This window comes from Lycorma delicatula, chromosome 12, assembly GCF_047948215.1.
Source record: "Lycorma delicatula isolate Av1 chromosome 12, ASM4794821v1, whole genome shotgun sequence".
Lineage (NCBI taxonomy): Eukaryota > Metazoa > Arthropoda > Insecta > Hemiptera > Fulgoridae > Lycorma > Lycorma delicatula.
In genome coordinates, this window is record NC_134466.1 from 52,378,829 (window position 1) to 52,406,278 (window position 27,450).

General features: G+C 29.6%; 1 protein-coding gene and 1 long non-coding RNA gene across 2 annotated transcripts in view; one reads left to right on the forward strand and one right to left on the reverse strand.

The window, feature by feature from the left end:
- LOC142332998 (uncharacterized) overlaps nucleotides 1-14,905 on the forward strand; it is a 37,089-nt gene extending 22,184 nt beyond the window's left edge. The window contains exons 4-5 of the long non-coding RNA XR_012758485.1: nucleotides 11,548-11,695; nucleotides 14,823-14,905. This is a non-coding gene — a long non-coding RNA (uncharacterized LOC142332998). The remainder of the gene's footprint in view (nucleotides 1-11,547; nucleotides 11,696-14,822) is intronic.
- The window catches only part of LOC142332997 (uncharacterized), a 40,199-nt gene continuing 14,952 nt past the window's right edge, over nucleotides 2,204-27,450 (reverse strand). The window contains exons 3-8 of the mRNA XM_075379762.1: nucleotides 21,641-21,797; nucleotides 18,876-19,007; nucleotides 17,668-17,793; nucleotides 14,192-14,254; nucleotides 8,755-9,564; nucleotides 2,204-2,829 (exon numbers count right to left, since the gene is read on the reverse strand). Coding sequence (XP_075235877.1) covers nucleotides 2,431-2,829; nucleotides 8,755-9,564; nucleotides 14,192-14,254; nucleotides 17,668-17,793; nucleotides 18,876-19,007; nucleotides 21,641-21,797 — 1,687 coding nt within the window. The 3' untranslated portion in view covers nucleotides 2,204-2,430. The remainder of the gene's footprint in view (nucleotides 2,830-8,754; nucleotides 9,565-14,191; nucleotides 14,255-17,667; nucleotides 17,794-18,875; nucleotides 19,008-21,640; nucleotides 21,798-27,450) is intronic.

The following is a 27,450-nucleotide window of genomic DNA, read 5'->3' on the forward strand; positions in this document are numbered from 1 at the left end:
AAACCTTAAAAATTTAATTTTACTCACATTTTTAATACTTTATTTTTAATTTTCCTTCAACGGTATAATCCCATCGGTTATAAATCTGTCATTCCAGACATTAGCAAGAATTAATTAACATAAATATATGTATTTTTTTCTGATTTCATTTAATTTATTTCATCTTCCTTATAAAACAAGGTGATCATTATGAAAAATATCAACAGTACATTAAAATCAGAATTACTAGAAAATTTAGAAAAAAGGCTTCTTCTACTTTTCAACGAGAATAAAAAAAAATCCCTTTCGATACACTGGAAGGCGGGGGTAAATTTCACCGATGCTAAGTAGGAGATAAAAAATTTACACCTTAAAGTTAAGAAAAACTTCAAATTTACTCAATAAAACAATGGTTGGATGTGAAAAAAGTTTCACATGTTTAGCTTACAAGTCTCATCTTACAATTTGTTTATCCCTTGCCGTAAGGGCTGATCATACAAAAAATTGTTTCAAACATTTTAGGTAATGTTTAGAGAACTAACAACCACTTAAACCGATTAGATACTATGCCTATTAAAGGAGGTATGATTTTTTTTTTCTTCAAAATCTCATTTTTTCCACTCCCTGGGCCAATAGTTGGTGATATCAAAAAACTTTACCCGGATAAGTTTTAGGCCCTTATCTAAAGAATAGTTGGAACTTTAAACGAATTCAATATTTTACTTATTTGGAAAGTTATAGCGATATTTTGTTTTTTCAAAAAAGCCCCCCCATTTCCACCCCATGGTCCGATTTTGCCCATTAAAGAACTCGACCGAGATTTTGGGTCGTTATATTTTATGATTCAATTTGAAAGTGGTTGGCGCAAAATTACGGCACTTATTGTGTCCGCAAGAAAGTGAAACTTTTGAACTGACCCTGGTTTCGGTGTTTGGGGGATGCGAAATGTGAAGATATATCAAAATTTTCCGGAAGTTGAATCATGGTATCCATTACAATAGGTAGCTTTCTTATGAAATCTACCTAAAATAGGTATACGGGTGCCAGTAAACTGATGACGGTAATTTTAAAATCAATAAATCAGCAATAAATGAATTTTAGCATGTTGTTTTGGAATCGTACATTAATCCATTTAGCACATCCTAAAATAAAAATATTTTATCCAAAGATAAACTGAAATGAAACACTAAGTGTTCGAAGATATTATTAGTAAAATTAGAATGGATATTTTGGATAGAATATAAATCGTTGATCTAATATGAAATTTAGCATTTCAATTAACAAAATACTTAAAAACAATAATTTTCTCTCTCTTATAAGCTATATCTTAGGCAAGAACCTTTAAAAGAAAATATTGATCGTTGTGTAATTAAAAAATAGACGGACACAAGTCGTAATAATTCAATAATATTTTCAGATGAAATTACATTCACGTCAAATGGCCATATTAATGTAAGTGTCGATACTGATGTTAATCCCAGATAGATGTTAATAGTCATACACAGTAAGCTGAGAAAATAAACTATCATGCAGGAATCATTGGTAATCAAATTGTAGATCTTTTTATTTTAAATGGAAATCTTACAGGAGATGCTTATTGCAACTTGTTAGCTAATAGGATTTTACCAAATATTCGGGAAAATTTAGGATAATAATTACATAGAAATTTTTTGGAAAACATTTAACTAAATTTTTAAATTAAATATTTTATTAAAGTTAACAATTTCAGTTGACGTAGCCATTTAATTTGTAGTAGTGTTACAGAGTATTACTATTAATAACACCAATGTGCTATTAATTCTAACATTAACCGTAATTTAACATTAAGGTAATACAAAATAGGAAAAGTTACTTTCGGCCTATTTATCTTGTTTTATTACTTGTGATTTTTCCATTTTTGTAGATTTTTACCAAGTTGAATGTACTTTTGCATATCAGAACAAAAACACCAAATTAAATTGAGGTGCCATTTATCTTACAAATGACGCTTTACTACAGGTAGTTGGCTGAATAATAGTTATTACTTTCAGAGAAACTGCTCTGACAAGTGTCTCTTTCTTATGCCTCAATGGTTATTAATTAAGAAAAAACCCACATTCTTTCTTTATTAAGGTATGCTAACCCAGTTAACTATCCATATAAATACAATTCTTTCAACAATCATAATAAATATGATTCAAACCACTGGATAAATTGGATAGAGTAATTAAGAAAAAAATTATTACACAAACGGATAATGTAACTTTTATTTACTTAATTAATGGATTTAAAAATTATTAAAAACTAAAAAAACAATTATGCAATATATAATACAGAATGAACTTATAAATATTGTTTACTACGCTTACTAACTTTAATTCTATCAGTCTGATTCTGGTACAATATAGACTATAAGTAAAAATAAATACTATCTTTTTAAAAATTACATGCAAACAGAGATTAAAAAAAATATTATGTTTTGGCACCTAATCCTTCAAGTAAATGCGGTTGAAATATAGTATCATACTGATCGTAATCATCATCATCCTTCTTTTTAACTGGATTATCACCGTGCCTACTTTCTACATGATTCATTAAACCTTCTTCTTTACGGAAAGATTCACCACACAGTATACAATGAAACGGTTTACTACCATGAGCTTCTTGTTTATGATACTTTAATTCACTTTTACGTGAAAATTCTAAATCGCATAAATTACACATATACGTTTCAATTGCGCTGTGTGACTGTACATGTATAATAAAATTAGCTTTATGACGTATCATTTTTCCACATAACAAACATTCATGAGGTTTTTCTCCAGAATGGATCATCATATGTTCCTTGAGTGTATTTTTCGTAGATAAAAACTGCAATTAAAGAGATTAAAATTTATTAAGATACAATAAAAAAAGTATATTAAGTAAGAGCGTGAATCAAATTTAAGTGGTAATTTTGCTATTCTATGCAGCAAGTAGTTCTGGGCTGGATGGCAAGGTGGGGAATTAATGTTCAGCATGTTAGTGACTGGAAACAACGTTGGTTAGCTCATCTGCTCTGTTCTGCCATCAGTACAGCCATGAGTAAGCAAGAGGTTCTGTTGTACAATATGGAATCACAAAGTTTTTAACTAATAAAGGCAATACACCAATGGAAATTTCAACTCAATGGGACAGTTTAGGGTCCCCAGTTTGGGGACCCTACACTGTCCCAGAACCGAGTATATACATGGGCCAGGCAATTTGTAGGACAGGCAAGAAAGTGTAGAAAATGAAGGTCATGATCAATGTCCAACATCAATTCTCATGGCTAAAAACATTCGTCCTGTTTGAGAGCTTTCGAAGGTGATTACCCGTTCAACTGTAAAAGAAAATAATGACAGAAGTGGTTTCAGCTATGAGAGTTCTCTATCCATTTCACTGATCATCATGGCTTTAGAAAAATTAGTGCTTAATGGGTTCCAAGGTTAACCCAAAAACAGATCAGGTTGGGGATCTGTGAGACGACTACTGAATCAATTTTGGCAAGAATGGGACAATTTTTTGAGGCACACTGTCACAAGCGATGAGGACATGGGTCCATCATCACACTCCGGAATCAAAAAAGTTTTTTTTTTTTTTTTGGTGGGTGAAAAGAACTTTCACGTTACCATCGCCTGACTCAAACATAATGTAATACATAAAAATTTAACAAAACAAGAATAAAAACTAAAAATAGTTTAAAATTGAAGTATAAAAAAAGAAAAAACTAAAAACTTAATGACTAATATCACTAATAACTACCAACTAACATCAAATACAAGTTAAAAACAAAGGAAACTTAAAACTAATATCACAGAAAAGATATCACTTGAACTTAAAACTAGTATCACGTAAATCTTACAACTAATATCACAGTCAGAATCTAACAGTAAAGTAAAATTATTTAAAACAAAAAACTAAAATATAAATAACTTAACAAAATCTGAAATGGGTGTAAAGGGGCCCTAACATGGATAACAAAAATGAATGTTCTGAAAAACTACAACTAATCTACAGACATTAAATATAGATATATATATTATACATTATTAAACATATTTATTTTCCGTAGGAATAATAGTACCTCATCTACCACTTGCCTGTCATTGCCTAGAATATGACGAATGTTTCAGGATAATTTAAATTTGTGACGTACGGCCGCATAACTTACACAATCTAACAGGATGTGGTGCACAGTTAAATGGCAGTCTCATCTTATGCATAGTGATGCGTGTCCTACTGACATGAGGAACTCATGCATGACTCTGGTATGTCCTATCCACTATCGACAGAAAACCAATTCCGCACGACGAGTTTTACAAAATGAGGAGGCCCATGGCAACACAGAATCTTTAATGTGCCAGAGTTTATTATCAATGGTAACCGTCCAGTCACCTTGCCACTTTGCCCTAAGAAATTGCTTTATATAATTAATAAAGTCAGAAGTAGCAACATGAGTGGTGAAAGGAGGTTGATTACATGTTTGGCAGCGGAATCTGCATGTTCATTACCTGGAATCCCTATGTGGCTAGGGACCTAGCAGAAACTTACTTGTGTGCTGCGATTATTCAACTCAGCGATTCCAGTGTAGATTTCAATGACGATATATTGTCTGGAATAAAAGTTTTCTAAGGCTTGGAGAGCACTACACTAGTTACTGCAAATAAGGATATTTCAGTACTCAGGGTTAATGATATTTAGAACCTTATTTATAGCATATAGTTCGGCAGTAAACACATTCGTAATACCAGGTATACCAAACATATAAGTTCTATCATTGACAACAAACGCGCAACCAACGGTATGGTATTGTTTCTTTTTTGATCCATCTGTGTGTACCATGACGTCTGAGTCTATCTTGGAGAGAATACACTGAGACATTTACTGGAAAACAGTAGATGGTCTTGTCTTCTTTGCACTTTACATTTTTTATATTTACACCCTAAGTTGTAGAAGTTGACATTTTCAATATTTTTAAACAGTTTTTTTTTTTTAATTATTAATGATAGGTCGTAATTTAATAACTTAACCAATACCAGGAACCTAACACAATTTTGATTCAAACAAGCTGTAAAACTTTCCCAAACAGATTTCAATGAGTAGCCTACATCTTTTTTCAAGAATTCATTTTTATTTTTATATTTTACTTTTGTAAACACTATCGAAGAAAAAATCAATTGTAGCAAAATTTTAATTATTCTTTAATGAAATAGCCTGTTTTTGTAGCAATGAAAATTTATTATTTTTCAGATAACTTATTTATTTTAAATTTTAATGCTGATTGCCGCCTTTGATCCATGCTTAATTTTTTCAATTTTGATGGAGGTGATACACTCAAAATGCTACAAGCAGCATCCAATTGTTCAATATTGTGATGTAGGGCTATGTATTGCTCTTTGTCTTTGCATTCATATAGCTATATAGTTCTTTGTTCTGCTGAGAGAAAATACTTTTTTAACAGTTAACAAAAAGAAACTTTCCAGGAACTAAATTTAAATTTGGAAAAATGTGTTCTTTAAGAGCCTACTCTAATGTTATTTGTCTTGTTTTCTTAACTGTTTTTTATGAGTTCTCAAAGGTTCACAACAGAACTGTCCATTCAGGCGACTGAATTTTGACTTTGAATTTACAAACATTAGTAACATCTGAATTAGTAAAAAAATAAGTTGTTGGTTTTCATCACCAAATTCATTATTTTAACGAGTTCTTTTAGCACTGTACCATACACTGTTTTATGATACTCTTCATTCACATAAATTCCTATGAAACATTGTTCTTCCATTGCTTTTTTTGAAAATACTTGAAAATAATGTAAACATTTAACTGATTTTAAAATTTGCAATTTATTATTAAGTAAAACTTATTTACTTAATAAACACTTCCAAACACATGATTAAATTTGAGACACTCTGTATTGATGTCAACAGGTCACTGACTAATGTCAGACTGACCAGTCTGTAACTGCAATGCTAAATGATGAAACAAGCATAAATGAGCATGTTACAACAAGAATTTTACTGACAACTGGAAATGATTTCAAGCCCTGTTATAACATGAGCATTGCAGTTGAATGGTTTAAACAAGTCTATTTCAACTATAGTAATAAGTATAAAAATATTAAAGTACCAAGAAGACAAGAAACTACCTTGGAGCACTTATTTAGCAAGTCAAAATGGTATCGCTTTTAACAGGTTCTTCATGATTTTTGAGAAGTTATAACTTCTTTATTAGTCCAATACTCAACAAACTTTTTTATTTGCTATAAGTAAGTAACTTGTGCGAATTTGAGATTTTTATCACCAGCCACATCAGAACAAAAATGTCCGCCATAGGTAAACTGCTTAAATAAAAAATTTAAAAAAATAGTTTTAAGGTCCTGAGACACGTAGGAAACAAGTACATTTCAATTTTTTTTGAATTGGTCAAGCAACCACCCTTGGATCACTTCAAATGGATTGACCCTTACATGAGAAACCATTGCATAGTTTGAAGGTAACAGTGAGCTATCTACACTTTCATCGTCTGGCATTATTAGACCATTCTTTTTTTAAATATGATTGAAGAAATGCTACAACTGTTAATGCAGTTGTTGCACTAGTCACAACATTTTTGAGGCAAGAATCAATTCCATTTGTACAAATTATGTGGTTCCAGTGAAGACTGGGTTGACATTTGTCTGTCAAAACAGTGGAAGAAATTTTGACATTTCAGTGGAAGAAATTTGTCAATGACTGCTTTTGAACTCTTTATGAATTATATCATATTGAAAAATTGGGCACTGGTCATCTAGATCTTCCAATTTGTCCACAAGCAACCTTTTCTTTGGGGTTTGCTCAAAAACAAGGTGTATGTCGAGCAACCACAAACATTAGAGGAAATAAAATTAAAAATTCAACATGCTGCTCTCATAATTCACTTGTCATGTAACAGTGAGTAATGGAAATTTTTCGATTAAGATACAAGAGTGTGTAGTTTGTAATAATGATTCACCATTATGAACTGTATACTGTTGGCATTTTTATGAACATACACACTAAATTTATTTCATTTACATTTTTACTAACACTTGACATTTTTATGAACTAAAAAATGTCAAAGTTTATTTTTAAAAATAAAATAAGTCTTACTTAACAGAAAATCATTTTAAAATAAATTATTTTAATAAAGTAGATGTAATTTTCCTACTTTACTGATCTAGCCTACTGTATTTTACCTGTTAAAAAATTACCATGCATTAAACTTACTATGGGATTTTAAATAAAGAAAAAGGACTACCGATGTATATCTAATATACAGTGTTTATAAAAATCATATCAAAAATTGAGCGGCAGGCCCCTACATCAAAATAAAGAGAAAACTTTGTATCAACATATGTCTAGAAATGCTTAGTTTACCAGCTATCAGCCTTTCTGTATTTTTAACATAAAAATTTATTTCTCAGGAATGGTTAATTGTATCAAGCTGACATTATGTATACTGTTACGGTACCTAGATAAAAATCATTATTTTTATATAAAAATAATGAACCTCATCTCTTAATCAATTTCAAAATGACGACCATGTAAACTTTTTAACTGTTACTCTCTTTGCAACTCCTGGTTTATTTAAATGTTATGTTATTACCAAATATGTTAAGCATTTTATGACAAAGAAAGTGACACCTTATTTATTCAGATTCATTCATAGATAAAGTTATAGCCTTCAGTCAGAAATATAATTTGCTTACATCAAAAATTAATTTAAACATCAGGAAAACATTTTTTAAAGTACATGTTTAGAGCTCAACTTTATATGGAAGTGAAACTTTGAGGATCAAAGTACCTGAGAAGAAAACATTAAAAGCTTTTGAAATGCGGTGTTATAGGAGAATCTTAAAAATCAGATGGGTGGATAAAATGACAAATGAAGAGGTGTTACGGCAAATTGATGAAGAAAGAAGCATTTAGAAAATATAGTTAAAAGAAAGAGACAGACAGACTTATAGGCCACATATTAAGGCATCCTAGAATTGTCACTTTGATATTGGAGGGACAGGTAGATGGGAAAAATTGTGCAGGCAGGCAACATTTGAATATGTAAAACAAATTGTTAGAGATGTAGGATGTGTACCGAAATGAAACGACTGGCATTAGATAGGGAATCTTGGAGAGCTGCATCAAAGCAATCAAATGACCGAAGATAAAAAAAAAAAAACATTATAAAATTATTCCAATTCAGACTGAGCATGTTGAATTATTCAATTTTTTCAGGAGGAAATGATAACTGGTTTTTTAATCATGCAACTCACTTCAAGAATTTTTGCCATAACTTTATTATTCATGAACAAATTTGAATAAATAACATGTCATTTTCTTTGTCATAGAACACTTAACAATTTTGTAATGGCATTAACATTTAAGTAAAATAGGGGTTGTAAAGATATTAACAATTATAAAGTTTACATGACTGCCATTTTGAAATTGATAGAGATCAGGTTCACTATTTTTATATAAGTAAATCTCTACGTATATTAGCAGTATACTAAATTTCAGCTCAATGCAATTAAACATTCCTGAGATATAAATCTTTGTTAAAAATACAAAATTGTGCATAGGTGGTAAACTATGCATTTCAGGACATATGTTGATAAGTCTTTTTTGATTAGGGAATTATCTCACTAATTCTTGAATTATTTTTAACACTCTATACATACAACCCTTATTGTTTACACTATTTTTTTTTACAGATATAATAAAAACAATATAAAAAATATTAAATCAGAAAATAGTATTATACCTTTCCACAAATTCTACATGGAAGACCTCCTTTTCTGTTACCTCTTCTCTTCTTTCGTTGAATACGTTTATTATGAATTTGTTGATGTGTCCAAAGCGCTCGTTTTGAATGAAATGAATCACCGCAAACATTACATACATACTGCTGATCCGTATGAGTTTTTTTATGATCTTCCAAATCGACTCTCATACTAAATGTCTGCGGACACATAGGACATTCAAATGTTCTAACAATTGTATGAGCATTTATATGTACAACAAGATTTGCTTTATGCCTAAACGCACGACCACATAACATACACACATGCGGTTTCTCCCCGGTGTGAATTAACATGTGTTCTTTTAAAGTCATTTTTGTCGCTAAAATTTTTTTACAAACTTTACAAGTCAATTCTTTTTGTTGGCGGTAAAAGTATTCGCGTTCTAATAAACCACTACCCCCACTCATTTCAGCATCATGTATTTTAGAATGTGCATCTAATAATTTAGGAGATTCAAAAATATCACTACAAACAAGACAAACAAATTTATTTTCACTAGGTCGAGCGGTCGGATGACCTTCACAATCTACTTTACCGCATACTTTACACGGCCTATCTCTCCATACAGTTTTTTCCTCATTTCCTTCAGACATATAATCATCATCATCATCTTCATCTTCACTTTCATTTTCATTTTCATTTTCATTATCTTCATCTTCATCTTCTTCCATTACCATACCTTCCTCATCATCTTCATCTTCTGGAGCACTTTGTAAATCATCTCGAACTGATTTTGTAGTTATTTCTGAAGTATCATTCTTTAAATTAACCTAAAAAAATCAGATAACTAGAATTAAACACAAATAATTAATGTATAAAATTATAATACCAAAAATTTTACAATGGTCAAGACTCATCATTTGCCAAAATTGGATATAATAACAAAGGAGACATAGGCACACAATCTTTTAGGTAGAGAAATAAAAAACTAAGAAAGGATACTTTTAGACTGATAGAATAATGGAACAAAAAGTTGATTCAATGATAACAATAATTCATAAATATGAAACAGATATCAAGAAATCCAGCCCTCTCATTATATATTTTAAGAATATCACAGTTCCAACTAACTATCCAAATACAGAAAGTCTACAAGTTAAGAAACAGAATATACGTGTAGATGTAATATAAAGTGGGCAGAAAAGGCTGAACTTAATAAATTTTTTATTCAGCACAAGAATTTTTTTTTTAATAAGATTTAATTACATTTATAACTGATAATGAACTTGTGGAAAATAATAATATTATTTTCTGATTTAATCCTTTGAAGAATACGTGATTTTTCATCAGGTTAAGTTTTATGTTAAAAAGACCAACTGGTGATTTTTCATCGATCTCATTTTATGTGAGAAAGACAATTTGGTGAAATTTTGTCAATGTCAAACTGAGGGTGATGGTACCAATCAAATGTTTATGTTTGGTGGTCACAGCAGTCCGCTTATGATAGATGTTACATTTGTTATTATTTAGAGTTACAGGTGATATCGCAATTAATGTTTGGATATAAAAACAAAAATAATTATTATATTGATCTCAATGACTGTTTATGTTCTTTATTTTACAGAACATTTAATTGTGTTCTTTGCATAATATTTAAAATTGTTTGTTATTATTATTTTGGGTTGGCAGTGAAATCATAGTTTGTTAGAAGTAAAAAGGAATGCTTTAATTTATTTATTTAATTTTTTCACAACACTGTATTTACTCGTGTGTTGCACAAAAAGTTTGAATAAGAAATGACCACAAAAAATTTCTAGTTGACGGTGCATTGGTTGTTCTAAAATTAAAAGAAGAAGTTAACAAATAGTCATCGTAAGACATTATATAGTTTTTTTTACAAACAATATAAGCATACGATTTTTTTTTAACCATCTTGGTCCTCAAAGAGTAAATATTGTTTATATCGTTTTATTATATTTGTAAAAAAATATATATATTTCAAACAATAATGGTTGTTGTATATACAAGTGTTTTTAACTGACTATAAATAACTTTACTTATAACTTTTATTTGTAAATAATTGAATAAATATAATAGTATGAAAGTTGTCTAGTTATAAACAGACAAATTCACAGAGAAAAGTCTAAAATCAATGGTGAAGCAGACATCTAATGTTTTAACTTTGAGAATGAAGATAAATCTTTATTTACAATACAGTTATCAAATGAGAATATTAGGTTAGCGAGACAGTTACAAAGCTATAGCAGCTAAAACGTAATGGAAGAAAATGTAAAAGTCAAAAGGTATGCTGCCCTCTTATAATTTCATTCTCTTGATATTAACATTCTAAAACTTGTTGACCACACCCTCCACACCCTCTCACTTTCTGCCACCATTTTTATGGAATCAAGTACACCTGCTATATCAATCTGTCTAAAGCAAAAATTCAATTTTTATAAGTGGAAAAAGTAAATGCTAGTGACATTCATTGTTGTCTAAAAGCTATTTTGGTGATGGAAAATATTAAATCACAAAATGTTTGCCACAATAAAAAAATTCAAAATAACACTCTAACAATAAAATTCTGTAAAAAGAGTGCTGGGATTCCAAATCCATGTACATGACTGACTACCTGGAAACAAGTTAGAATATAAATTCTGTGTGATACATGGCGACATAAAAACACCTTAGAAAACGTGTACTGTTTGACAATCTATGGAGCCAATAATTCTGCAACATGATAATGCTTTGCCAAACACATCATGTGCCACCTTCCAAGGTCATTGTAAAGTTGAAATTTGAATGTGTTTCAGATTCTCCATAATCACCAGATTTCGCGCCCTATAATTTTCACTTCTTTCCACAATTAAGAAGATTATTAAGGATACTCATTTCACAACAGATGATGAACTGAAGGATACAGAGCATGATAATGGATCAAGAAAAAACTGTAAATTAAAGGTTGAAATTTAATAAAAGAATATGTTATAGGGAGAAATAGTTATATTTAAATAAATATATTATAATATACTTAATTTTTTCTTTTTTGTAATATGATAATTAATAAATTCAATGATATAATATAAATAGCTTATTATAACAAAAAAAATTTTGTTGAAAAATTAAACTTAAAATAAAAAAAATTTGCAAAACGACAAAAGAATGACAAACTTAGTTCACCATTGAGAGAAACGTATAGCTTTAAAAGTTGACTACCTGAAAAAATATAAGTTTTTATAGCAAATAAAATGTACTTTTATGCTGTATTTATTATTAGTGACTACATTTCAATTCAGCCACCCCTCGTGTAAGTTCTGGATCCGAACTTATTAGCAATTCTAATAGATTGCACTTGAACTTGAAAAAATAAGAAAAAAGCAACATAAGGGAGAAAATTAGTCATGTGTTAATCTAATTCATACTTACATTATTTAATTTCTAATGAATAATAAAGAATAACTAACAACAGAATTTAATAATAAATTTATTTATTTTTTTTTATTATTAAATTAAGTAGAAAATTATTACTATTTTAATAACAACATTATATTTACAAATATAAACATAAAACCGATTACAAATTAATTTTAATTTTTGAACAGAATGAAGTTTTTTGATTGGTACATCTAATTTTGTGGCTAACTGCAACTGTTTAAATTCAACTCAGTCAGTCATAATAACTATCAAATTTTTCATATAATGATGGTAAAGCTATTATAAAATTTTATAACTGATTACTTCACAGATTCAAGAAGCCATATAAATTGATAAGTTTTATTAAGTAATTCGTTTAAGCTACAGAGTGATTTTTTAGTCCTGTTACCCAATTTTAAATGTAATTTAAGAAAGGGAAATTTAGGTGGAATAAAAAAATGTATTTGTTACTTACAAAAGAGATTTAATAAATAGCTATTACATAATTGTTAAAGAATATGCTCAAAATGCCCACCCCTTGCAGTTATACATGCACGGACTCTTTTCAGCATATTAGCAGAAACCATTTAAGAGTTGCATTGGAAATATTCGTGATTAAGTCTGTAATATTGACTTTAAGTTCATCAATAATGTGAGGATTGCTTTTGAAGGCCTTGGACTAAATATAACCCCACAAAAAGGAGTCAAGAGATGTGAGGTCTGACGACCTTGCCCATAAGCCCTTGCTTATTATTCGATCATCAAAGAACTCTTGCAGAAAATCCACGGTTTCTCGAGACGTGTGGCATATAGCGCCGTCTTGCTGAAACCAGCAATACCGTTTTTGAGGTTCCAGGTGGGACACAAATTGGCGCACAATATTCCTGTATACTTCACCATTTACTGTCTGTTCGAAGAATACGGGTCCGACTATACGATGACGAGATATCGCTCACCACACACCAATTTTTTCAGGATGCAAAGATTTATCTTGTAAAGCGTTAGGATTTTTAACCACCCAAATTCGACAGTTTTGACTGTTCACATAACCATCGAGATGGATCCAAGCTTCGTCACTAAAGAAAACTGTGTTTAAAAATTTGATTCCGTTATCGTTTACGAGAGACCTAAACCAACGGCAATATTGCAATCGCTTGTTTAAATCTGGAGGCTGAAGCTCTTGAACTAATCATACGCGATACGGACACGATTTTAATTTTTTAGTGGCTTTCTGAACACTCGAATATGACAAACCGACTTGCGTGGAAAGTTTTCGTAAACTTTTCCGTGGAGAATTGAGCAATCTTGTTTTCACATTCTCTAAAACATCATCTGTTAAAGCGAGTTGGTCGACCGCTACATTTTCTGTCGAAAACACTACCTGTCTCTCGAAATCTGTTTACTATCATAGAAATTGACTTTTTTTCTGGTGGAGGAACACCAACAAATTTAATTTGAAATGATTCTTTTACACTCGTGTATGATTTCATAGCAAAATATCGTTCAAGAATGAAAACTCATTGTTCTACGGTAATAGACATTCTGTTGATAACACGACCGGAAACAGCACAAAAGTTTACACAGCTCAAGAAGAATCAACTCACACTGCCGTATCTATACCGGTTGAATAGCGCTACCAACTTCGTATCTCAAAACAAAATTTCCCTTCCTTAGAAAAAAATTACCAGACATTAACAATTGGGTAACAGGACTAAAAAATCACCCTGTACTTGCTGTATTCATATGTATCTTTTATTAATTATAGCATATTAAAAAACATGTTTAACATAATTATGACATTGAGGCATGTGTAGTTATTTACATACACATACACACAAACACACACTCTCTCTCTCTTCAAAGACTAGGGCAATGCATTAAAGTGAGAGAAAAGAATGGAAATATTTTAGGCTGGTTCATCCACCCTTCCTATCCTGGAAGAATGATACATGTAAAAACTGTCAACATGGCTTAGGTTATGTAAAGTTTAACTATACTGATTATGCTTTTATAACTAAAACAATTTTGCCATATAAAATTTACCTTGTTATCAAATTTATTAATGTAGTCTGTAACATCATCAACTGCCCAATTTTCTTCCAAGTCCTAAAAAAATAATAATTAGTTTATTCCATTATGTTAAAAATTATTTAAGAAATATAAGAAAAGAAGAAAAAAATGGTGCGTATGACTGAAACATAAACTCCATAAATGGCAACTATCACTTTACTAATAAATATGGTGAATATCATTAAAAAACACAAATGCCAAAAAAAAATCTTAATCATAAAAATTAAATGGTCTGGTGGTGTTTGTTTGTATTTGTAAACTTAATATTGGCAACTCCTGGATTGATATACATCATTTTCTTACTACTACTACCTTTACTGAAAGTTCTTAGGAATAAATTTATCCACATAAATCCAGCTTTACTTGAATAGTACAATTTAAATCAAGAACATCCATATTTTACAGAAATTTTTATTTTGTAATATTGTGAATCATGGCAAAATTATGTTTGTAAAAATAAAATACTTGGTTTCCACAAAATTAAATTAGAAAACATCATAAATTTTACTTTGGTAATTCATTAACCAAAATTTGATTATCTGATACGTAGAATAAAAAATAAAAAAAAATTAAAATTGTTTATTTTTTTTTTTTTTTTTTTTAGTTAGGAAATGATCTTATTTGGATTAGCAAATTCTCTGCCATAATACAATGAAATCTCACTACTGCAGCTCTCTATCTCTCTTTTGGAACAATATTTATTAATATTTATTCTTTTACATTCCTAAATTATGCAAAAAATTTTACTAATTCTATCTTCTATTGCTACAAATAAAATTCCATTATTTTCAAAGAAACAGAAATATTTTCTTGACCTTCAGGTGAATATGGAAAAATGTTCATTATCAGACATCAATAAGTCAAAGAACCCAAAATGTTTGAAACATTTAAAATCTACTTGTACAAAGTATTAAAGTAACAAACCAACATTCAAGACAGCTGAAATTTTTTAAGAAGAAAATATGATCAGAAAATTAAAAGCATTCTACAGATAGATCAGAGGGTTACAACAAATGTATAAAAAAATATTATTGAAAGAAAAAGTAATTAAGGTTTATTGAAAACTCACCTCAGAAAGAAATTTATACGATGCAGTATGCTTACTGCAAAAGGCATGGAAATAATTACAAGAGTATAAAAAAATTTATATTTTGGTGACTACACTGTCGTCAAAAACATTCTCTTACAGAATACATAAGGGAAAGGAAGTGAAAAATATGGCAAAATTGAATTTGAGACACTGCCACCATTTAAAAAAGAAATGTTAGATGTTTTTCTATTTCCATGTATTTCTGATGCCTCAACAGAAATAAGGATTTACAATGGCAACTCTTAAATACTGAAAATAGAATTGATACACTACAAGTCAAAATGCGAATGGTTAAAAATTACTAATTACTCTACTCAACCATAAGTGTTTTCAAGGATTGTCAAAAATTACGACTTAGTTTACTTCTGCAATATACGAGACAAAATAATCTATGTACTGTATATAATCTGTAAATATTTGTTATTAAAGTCTTTTAATTAATATTGTACTTTCATGGTGTTATTTTTGTGTAATCTTTTTTTGGACTAAAATATTTTGCATAAAATTAATTAAAGGAAATATTTTTAGAAGCTAGTGTTTTTATTTCTCTTAATAGTGCATGTTTCTTTTCTTTGTATAGTGAACATTTTTATTTGTTCTTTTTCAGTCAGTCTCTTAAATAACATTTTAGCATGGATTATGGATTTCACTACACACATACACACGAGCACAAAATTTTGTTTAATATATATATTATTGTTTTATATATACATTGTTTGTATATATATATATATATATATATATACACAATAAAATTCATTCTAAGATTGTTGTAATTTTTGTACTGAGTACAATTATCTACCTTTCTTAGCTTCCATCATAATTTAATCAAATGTTGATGTTTTTATTGTGCTTGTATGTAATACAGTGAGTTTTGAAAATGGAGTATATCTGAAACGCATCAATATGATTTAATTATGATGTAGCTAAGAAAGATAGATAACTGCTCAATACATAAATTATGAATTCTATTTTCATGATACTGGTAATTCATATAAAACTGAAACCAAAACTCAATATGTTATATGCATTACCTCAATTTGAGTATACTATTCAGTTTGTATGTATTATTTGCAACAGCAGCAATACAACCTCTTTACTGTTTAAATGAAACTAGCACATAAGCTTAATTACACCAATTTTTTTTTTTAATTTGAGGCATTTACTAACTCAAGATATTTTTAGCGTAAAATCTCAACAGACGGAAATAAAATGTTAAAAACCTTTCTTCCAAAGTTTTCTTTGGGAGGTTGTTCATCCTTCTTTTGGTAAAACTGTTTTTATAATTTATTGGTGGAAAATGCATTTCAACAAAATAATTTCAAGCAATTTATATTACCGATCCAATAACTTGCCATTGTGCCTTCCATCTGGAAGATTCTGAATTCAAATCCACATCAGACTTGCCATTTTTCATCAACTATAACTACTTCTTATCATATTCTCATACACAAGCCTTGAGTTTATTTGGTGAATTAATCATCTAAATACACACTTTCCATCTCTTGAAATTTCAACAACTGGTTTCATATGCCTCCATCTTAAAAGGGTTTAAAAGGGTTCTTAAAAGATTTTATGATTCACTAAAATATTTTAACATATCCCGCAGAGGAAAATTTGATAATTCAGTTTGTTTCCAATAATATAAATGAAAAAGATTGAAAGAAAAGTAATGAACACACTATTCTGCTACTTCTGTGGCACAGATTTCTACCATCCATCCAGAAAGTCCAGGGTTTGAATCCATCAGGCTGGGCATTTTCAAATGTTATCATAATTTAACTATAATCAGTTCTTGTTTAGAGAATAATTAAATGTTATAAGCATTTGTACCAAGGCATAAAATTAATTATTTCAAGAGGTAAATACCTCCTCTCTTTAACTCCAACAATCTGAAAGAATAGTAAAACAATTTTACAATATTTCATCAAACATATTAGCAATTCCAGGCCAGAACGTTCACCTTTGGAAGGAAACCTAAAAGGACATGTATGAACGTAAAGATGAAAAATGCAATTCTCTAAATAATAACCCGACAATTAATTTTAAATACAATTTTATGAATTGGTATCAGTCATAGTACTAATGTAAATTTTTTTGATTTAGTTACAAAATTAAAGTTAATGTAGATCAATCTCTGGAAGTATAACTTCGTAAGTCAACATGATAAGAATACAATAATTAAAATAAGAATTTTTAATTGTACTTAGATACCTACAGTAAACAAATTTAAAAAAAAAAAAAAAAAAAAAAAAAAAAAACTGCAAGGAGCCTACAACAAATTGTTTTAAAAATATTAAACAATCAAACATGATTTATACAAAGATAGTAGTACATTTATACCATATTTCATTCATACTTGTTCAGTATCAGATAATGGTTCTTCTTTAATGATAACTTCAGATGTCATAAGAGGTTGCATTGGCTGTTTATCAGATTGTGAGGTTGTACATTCCACATCATCTTCACCTTCTGCATCAATGTCCTAAAAAAAAAAAAAAATTAAGTTTTATTACTTAAATATACTTATAGTTTTCTTATAATTACTATATTTTATTACTATAATTATAATTACTCATAGTTTTATTACTTAAATTTTTTTGTCTTAATTTATCACAAAAATTACATTCATTTACTACTTTTTTACACACTGCCTTCAATTTCAACAGATTTTTCAGTATTTCACTAGCTTCTTCGTTCAATCTTCAAGAAATTCCATCACCTATGACTTAATCACTTAGTAAATGCCATTTTTCAACTTCTTGTCACTGTCAAAATTTTTTGTGAAGCAAGCCACTGTTTCAGAAAAACAGCAGGTGAAGAGCATTATAATCTTATTCTAGTGTCTAATATTCTGCTTGTATATGTCATTATTTTTACTATGAATTTTAGTCACAAAATCAAATTACTCCTCAAATTTCACTTGGCGGAATCACAAATCACAGTAACTCATTATAAACAGATGAATATAAACAACTAACAAAAAATAACTAAACTATTGTTGCTAACAGCTCACAATCAATTGAAAATCTGAGCTACGCAAGTGGCATCTGTTTACATAGAGTATAGGGAGCAAATTCAAAACAGGCCTACTTTAAAAACATGCAAATGTGTTAAAATTGAACACTAGTTATTAATTCTTTAAAGTGTTTTGATACTTTATAACATTTGCACAATTCTGCAATCTTGACTGGTTAAATCAAATGGCACAAATAATTTTTAAAAAACAGCTCATTCCAGTATCACTTAAAACCAAGAAGCAGTAAAAGTACTTTTTTGATGACTGGGCTCTTATCTATTCATAAATTTAGTGCATTTTTCAATTACAGTACATTTATTTATATTAGTATATTTTACAACAATAATTAAGTTAAGAGATATTTAACTATAAGTGATAATTAAGTAAAGCACAATATATTACGGTCTTATCTAGCAAGATAAAATGTAATTTGTATATAGTACAAAAATATGTACTTTTTGAAATAAAATATATATTAAATCATTAATAATAAATAAAACTTGAGGTCCCATTTATAAAAAAAAATAAATAAATAATATTATACTTACTTTATTAGAATCATCAGTAAATGAAGAATTAGTAGTCCCAGCTAAAGAAAATGTTTTCAACTGAATTTTTCCACCTTCTAAATTTTCACCTTCATATATTTCACTGACATCAGACTTTTCAACATTTTGTTTCTAAATAAATAAAATAAAGTAAAACATAAATATAAGCTACACTTAAGTATAATTACTTTGTGTAAACAGCATAAATAAAAAATGGAGCAAAAGTACTTTTTTTTTAAATTCTCAACTTATATTTAATTTCATATTTCACCAAACATTTCTTTCAAGATACTAATTTCTTTCACAGTACTTTGTAATTTAATTTATTTTTGATATGCTTATAAAAAGCAATTGTTTTTATGGAAACTAAAGCTGCAATTGAAGCCTAGTGGGATGTATTATGAGAATGCTTTGAAGGCTTGGAGAGGTGTAAGAATACAGACTACAGAAGTAGAAGAGGGCATTAAAACCAAGAATACATATATTTATACATTTTGCTTATACATTTATAGGAAATATTTATCCAATACAAAACCTTTTCTTTTCTTTTTCCTGTTTAGCCTCCGTTAACTACCGTTCAGATAATACTTCAGAGGATAATATGTATGAGTGTAAATGAAGGGTAGTCTTGTACAGTCTCAGTTCGACCATTCCTGAGAAGTGTGGTTAATTGAAACCCAACCACCAAAGAACACCGGTATCCACGATCTAGTATTCAAATCCATGTAAAAATAACTGGCTTTACTAAGACTTGAACGCTGGAACTCTCGACTTCCAAATCAGCTGATTTGGGAAGACGCGTTCACCACTAGACCAACCCGGTGGGTCCCAATACAAAACCTAAAAATCATAAAGTACACAGCAGAGCTAGGAATGAATCTAAAAAGGATCTATGAACTCATGTTGTTTCATAGGATAATTTTATTAGTCAGAAATTCTAAAAAAAAGGTATAACAGAAAAACCCACCAGGTTGGTGTAGTGGTGAACACGTCTTCGCAAATCAGCTGATTTCAAAGTCGAGAGTTTTAAGATTCAAGTCCTAGTAAAGGCAGTTACTTTTATACAGATTTGAATACTAGATCGTGGATACTGGTTTTGTTTGGTGGCTGGGTTTGAATTAATCACACATCTCAGAAATGGTCGATCTGAGACTGTACAAGAATACAATTCATTTATACTCATACATCATCCTCTGAAGTAATCCTGACAGTGGTTCTGGAGGCTAAAGCAGTAAAAGATAGAGAGGTACAATAGAGAATCTGTTTGACTCAATACTGGCAATGAGAACTGGATGAATTATTACTGCAAGTTGTTTCCATTAGAAAATTTTGAGAGGAGTCTTGGAAGAAATAACTATGGAGGAGGAGCAGGATGCCAAAACACCCACAACGAAATAGCAAGCTCAAGCTCAAAGAATAGGAAACGAAGAGGTTTTGAGGGTGTAATTATGAAATCACTTTAGTTTAGGGGTATATTTCTGTATTTTTTTAATATATGTTGGAGGCAGAAGAAAATACTTGTTTGTGGCTTAGAGCAAAAATTGTTTTATTACTAAAGATATACAGACGAACAAGGTTATGTACCAGGGATGCTCTACTTCCCAGATTTTGTTCAATGCTTCTTATGATTTAATTAGAAAATGTAAGCTAAATTTTGATGAGAATACAGTTTGAATATCTTACTTCAACAAAGTAGTCTCAAAGTTTACCCATTATGTCCTTTTTAGTTTCATTATTTCTGAATGACCTGGAAAATACTATTCAAGTAGGCATAAAGATGGAAAGTGTCCTGTTGGACCAATTTTTGCAAAGTTTTTTTTGCAACCAATTTGATTTCATTGCATAAGATAGATGCATTCCATCAGTATCGTCTAATATGGAATCTGTAGTTAAATATTAAGTCAAAAAGTGTTGCCTTCTTGAAAGGTGTAAAACTAGCAAAACATGAAAAGTAGTGATACCGGTATCCTCTAACTGAGGTTGTGAATAATTACCAATATTTAGGTATATTGCACTTTCAAGATTATAGTCAAGACTAGCATAATTTTTCAATGAAAAAATTATCAATGGCAAAATTAATTTGAAAACTTTGAATAACATAATGAAAAATGACATCAAATATGACAAGAAGGTTTATGTGTGCCACATATATAATCAGACTAAATCAATTTTGTAAAACATTTTAAGTAGATATTAGATGGCTATATATTTATCACCTGATGACAACAAAACTTTATGAGATCAAACTTTATGTCCGATTTCAAACAAAAAAAAAAAAATAACTGCAGGCTGCTTTGTTTTTGTCTGTTGTGGGTGAAGCAGTTAAAAATGTATTATCTTGTAAATAAATCTAAAATCACAAGAAACTTCACTAGTTTAACATTTCTTTATCAATAAAAGCAGTTGCACATCAACAGTTTCATTTATCTTTTCTGTCTGCCATTTACCGAATTAAAAATTTAACACACTTTCAGTTATGAAAAAATGTACTAGTCTTGCACTATAAAAAAGAATTGTTAAAAATAATTTTTAAAGCAGTGATTTTTTAAGTATTTTTTTTTTTATTTTTAACGATTTTAAATTCAAAAAATTTATTTCCTAACTATTTTACTGAATTTTTTAACATATATAAGAAAATTACTCATTTTTTCAGATTCTGACTTTTAAATGCTTAATATTTCCATTAATCACAATTTATATCTAATAGTACTAAATTTTACTATTACATATGCGTTGAATCTAATTTATTCACATTTAATACTTACATAAAACCTGTTACTTGTAAATCCATCACCATTACTAGTCGATTCTCTTCTACGTGATCCTAATGAACGTCTTTTTGAAACTGGTAAACGACCATCTGGATCTTGAAAAGCAAGACGACCCCGCCATTTTATTCTATTAAAATTACGAAATTGGAGGCTGAAAAGAAAAATACAGTTTTTAATACATAAATGTTAATATTTGTCACATATTTTATAAATATTTCAAAACACATACATAAAACATATAAACATGACAATAAATTATTCTGTGTTCAAAAAATATGTTATTTTTAATGAAAAAAAAAAAGTTAAATTAATTATTGCTACTTAATTCAAATTAAAATGTAGTCGTAATGTTTTTCTCAGTATTTCTATTAAACAACTTAGAACAAATCTCTATATCTTCATTATGGTCATTATTTTTATATATAAGATAATTAAAAAAAAAAAAAACATTTATACTCGAGAAATGCATTTCTCTCAGCCATTGAATTAAAGCAAGCTACTGCTGCTGTTGGTAGATAAGAAAATAACATCTGATACTATGTTTGTACTTCAAAAGTGGTACTACAATAATGATACAATCAATAATTAGAATTTTTTTTATGTCTTATTTTTTTCTGAATATTGTATTTATGACTAAATGTAGTTGAAATATTTTAATATTCCTATTTGTAATTTCTATTAATAATTTTATTTTTATTTTATTCTCCATATTATTTTAGGGATAACTATACATATTAGAATTGGTAATTATTAATTTTATTACAGTTTAAATTCACATTTATTTCTTAATTTATCATTTATTCTAAATAATTTTTCATTACTATTTATTTTATTAAACTGAATTCCTTACATTTAACTTATCAGGGATCTATTAATCACAGTTATTGAGATTAATGTTAAAAAATTAATTTTTAAAAAATAAACAATGAAGTATTCCAATACACAAAATAGTTTTGGCTATGTCACAATGTTCAGGAAAGTAGATGAAATTCTCATTAAATGGATCGGCTGGTGTAAGGGAAATAACTTCTTAATTGATTCAGAAGTTCTCGAGTTCTTCGAGCACGGAACTTCTGGTAGCCTAATTTATCAGTGACAATTGTGTACAAACTGCAAAAGAAATTTGTAGGGATTGTTTGGAGATGGTGAATCATCAACTTTCATGCACTTTTTCATCAATTTCACTGACAATATCATTACTCACAACAGAAGGCATTCTTCTCTTCTTCATGGTGTTTGACCTTCCTTTTTTAAAAAACTTGAGACCCATTGCCGCACTACACAATCACTCAACATTTGTACCATACTACTGACAATAGATGTCTGCTGCCGAAACATTTTGTGCTCATGATGTTTTTAGGTTATAACAAGCGAATGTTCGTAACTCACGCTAACAAATAAAAGTGCACTGATTCAGAGAGAATGTCAATGTGCACCACCAACAATACTAGTAGCACTATGCTACAACGGAGGTTACTTTCCAAACCGCCCTTGTGTAAGTGTAAAAAAGTTATACAACAATTTTATATTTTCTGCAAGATTACTATTAGACTACTTCATTAAATTTGGATAATTTATTATTATTTTTTTTTAATGTACTGTGAAAGTACATTTTTTGTGTACATACGTAGTACTGTGAAAGTTCTTTAATAACATAATGTGTAAGTACTGCAATTTTATTTTATAATCTATCTTATTCTAAATGATTTGTTTAATTTATTTTTTATAACTTTTCAAAATAATTCCCACCACAAATTATATTCTTCTCCATCCTTTGAAACCAATCTTCAAAGAAACCCTTCCATGTTTCGTAAGAGATCTGGGTATACTCATGATCCCAAGCCTTTATTAGGAGGTCATTAACAGTTGTATAATGGCTCCCTTTCAATCTGTACTTCACCCGGGGAAACAGAATGAACTCACATGGAGCGAGGTCAGGACTGCAGAGAGGGTGCTCTAACAGTTTTATTCCAGTGCTTACTACACACTTGGTGCAAAATTTGGAATGGAGCACTGGAGAAAATTATCATGGTAAAGAAATCAGTGTGCATCCTTGAGTTTGGGCACAGCTTTTTGAGAACTTAAGACAACTTTAGGCAGGCATTCCTCAGTATACCATTTCCCTTTAACTGTCTTTTGAGTTTCCAACAACTCATTCTAAAATTCAACTAGAAAAACATGACCACCATTCTCCTCTTCACTGATCTGGAATTTTGAACCTTCACGGGGTCTCCTCATCTTCAAACATTCACACTTTGTTCTAAGCCTTGGTCAGGATGTCATAATAGTAACAGCCAAGTTTTGTCACCTGTCACAATACTGTTCACATAGAGAGAGATTTCCCATTTTCAAACTTTTTCAGCATTTCAAGGTACCATGAAACATGATGTGCCATTTATCATCGGTCAATTTTTTTGGTACCCAAAGGGTACAAAATCTTTTTACCTTGAAGAAGGTCTATCTCGCATAACAGCACAAACTGCTGGCGCATTAATGCCCAAGGACATATTTGGTAGTAGGTCACACACCTATCTCTTTCAAGAATGTTTCAAACTACAGCAATGCTTCCCACAGTCACAAATTTCCTCTTTCAAACCCTCTGTACCACCTAAATATTGTTGTACGATGAGGACATAGGAGTCATTTCCTCAGTAATCAATACTTAACCCATGTGCAAAACTTAGCATAAAATTCCCCGATATTCAGTTTTCAACCATGATGATATCACTACCTCTTTTCACTAACACAGTTAAAAAGAAAATAACATTGAAACAGTGGCTAGAGTGGCTGTTGTGCAGGTTGGGACCTCTCTAAACATGCACTAACTTGCAACTGCCTGTGATAATCCGTTCTGTCATACTGAAAAACTTTCCTAATGCCCTTTATACAAAAGCTGGTAACAGAAGAATAATATGGATTCAGGTTGGGAAGGAACCGATAAAACTGAGGTAACAAGAATTATTACTGTTAAGAGATATATGGAAAGAGCTACAGATAAGTATATGTTTTATAGAAATTAAAAAGTATTAAATCGTGCCAAATCCATAAATTAATGGGAAATTAGGTTAGATTGAAAAGATAGAATATTAATTAAAGAACCTGACTTATATAAGCAAGGATATAAGCAAGATACTCCAGTTACAACACATCCAAAAATTGTAAAACCGTGAAGTACAATTATTTCATCTTTAAAGAACCAAATCTTGTACTTAGAGCCAATTAAAATTCCAAGAATTATTTTTTGGTTTTGGCCATAGAGTGAAGTTAATTTGATAAAAGTTCTTGTATTGTAAAAAACTAGTTTAGGCCAAGTTAACTGATAAAAAAATATTTGAAATACTGGTACATGGCTAAAAAAATTTAAACCCTAAATAACCTTAACATTATTTAATGATACATAGTGAATTTATGAATTACAAAAAGTAAATGTAATAGGAAGTAGGAGCTATCAGCAACTCAAAACTTTAACTGGGAATAGAGGAGAATGGAGACTGATGTGGTGCAATGGAACTGCATAAGGGCAGATAGTCATATGTTGATAAAATAAATGTTACGTTAATAAATTTTGTAATTTATCTTTTACTCCATTTCCTTATCATCCTAAAAACTTGAAGGAGATATAATGTGGAGGTTTTAATGTAAGTATAAATTATTTACTATGTTACAGAAAACAGTTAAACGAAACTAATATGCAGCTACGAAACAAGTCAATAACAATACTCAGTGATTATAAAATCCATTATCATCCAATATTTGCTTGCTCACTACGAAAGGATTAATTTTGTCTTTTGAATAAAGGACAATGAGTTTATATCTTAAAAACATGACAATACCAACAATTCAAAATGTTCCACTTAACTGCAAGAAAATACAGAAAATTATTTTTTTATTTTATATTATCTAATTTAAAAAATAGAATCATTAATTGGTATCGTACTTGCACAATTTATTTTAAACAAAAATTATCAGATTTCTTACTTGAACATGACTTAACAGAACAATATTTTTAAAACAAATTATTATTATATATATATATAATATAATGTATATATTCCTACTCAGAACAGCAATTTTGAAGTCAAAAAGAGGTAAGCAGGAAGTAAAGTGAAAATTTATTTTCTCCTAAATTCAGAATGATTTAAACAGTCTATGTATTGCTGACTGGTTACACTGATAGACAAAAAAATTTGTTTAATGTTTCTCTAAGTGTGATACCATTTGCTGAATTGCACTTTTGTGTACATTACAGATCTGTAAATACAATTTTTTTATCACCCTTAGTTTTAAATAAATTACGCTTCAAACAAAATTAAGGGAAAATATAGTTAAAATCTGTAAAATTTAAAATTTTGCATGGCCATACATGTGTTAAGAATGATTTCACTGATGCTTTTTCTTTTATAACTAGCCTCAGGCACATCCTAAATTAATGTCCAACAATAATCAGCTAGCATGTTAGTAATCCATTTCCCTTTGTAGCGGCATCACCAAAATGTCTTTGTGGAAACATTCACTGTGTTCGTTACTTACATATCCGAGATTGTCTGGGAAAAAATCCAGATGTGAATGGAGGAAATGTATTTTTAAAGATATATTACATCCCATAGCTCTGTATGATGTAAGAAGTTGATTAACAATATTGTGATAATTGTCAGATTTTTATTTGCCTAGAAAATTTTGCAAATGTCTTTAAATGAAGCCCAAGCTGCACTTTCTACATTATTTAACATCGATTTAAATACATCATCTTTAACAAACTATCTTATTTGAGGGCCAACAAATATTCCTTCTTTAATTTTTCCTTCACTTAAATTCGGAAATATCTGCCTGATGTACAATGTGGGACTATCCTTCTTCATTGCTTTACAAAATTTGTCATTAGTCCTAGCTTGATATGGAGAGGATAAAAATATTTTTTGGTTTCAACTAAGAGCTCGTGAATAATATTTTTCCCATTTGGAGTTAAGTTGTCACATTTCTTCCACTATTTGGTAACATAATGTTTATCCCTAGTTCGGCCGTACTATTTGCAAAGAAAACACATCTACTCAGTATTGCCTAACAAAATAGCTATAACTTTCAAATCATCACATATGTTCCAGCTATGTATTTTATAATTTATTTTTTCAAGAACGTCTTTCATCACATTGTATGTCTCTTTCAAATTAATACCATAAGTGATTGGTATCGAAGGATATTTGTTACCATTCTGTAGTAGAACCAGTTTTAAACTATACTTGGGCAAATCATTGAAAAGGCACCACTCCTCAGCTTTATGATCTTGTCCTAAGTGCAACATAATATTTGTGCAATAAACCAAATTAATTTCATCAATAAAGTTCTGAGAAAGTTCTTTTGATTTTTTGTTTCAGATCAGCTTGATTTTTTGATAAATTTAAATCCCTACCAAAGTCATTTAATTCACCTTGTGATATAAGATGTGGCTTGTTGGAAGATAATTCAAAATCAAAATTATTGTTGTCTTCTTCAGTACTGCTTTTGAAACATACACTCACAGGTTGGTCAGGAACTGGAATAATTTCACTGTGAGATACAGGTCTGATTGCAGATTGCAATAAAGGATATTTTACAGTATGTTTAGAATTTTTAGAAATTCCAGACACACATGTTAAACAAAAGTAAAATTGGTTACATGATTGTTTGGTTCATGCCAAACCATAGGTACAATATGGATAAGATAGAAAGATTCTGAGTTCATATTCGTTTTCAGCATAAAAAAATAGATTAAAATCATGTATCACATGTTAGGAAACAAAAATTATGTTTATCAGTATTATTTATAG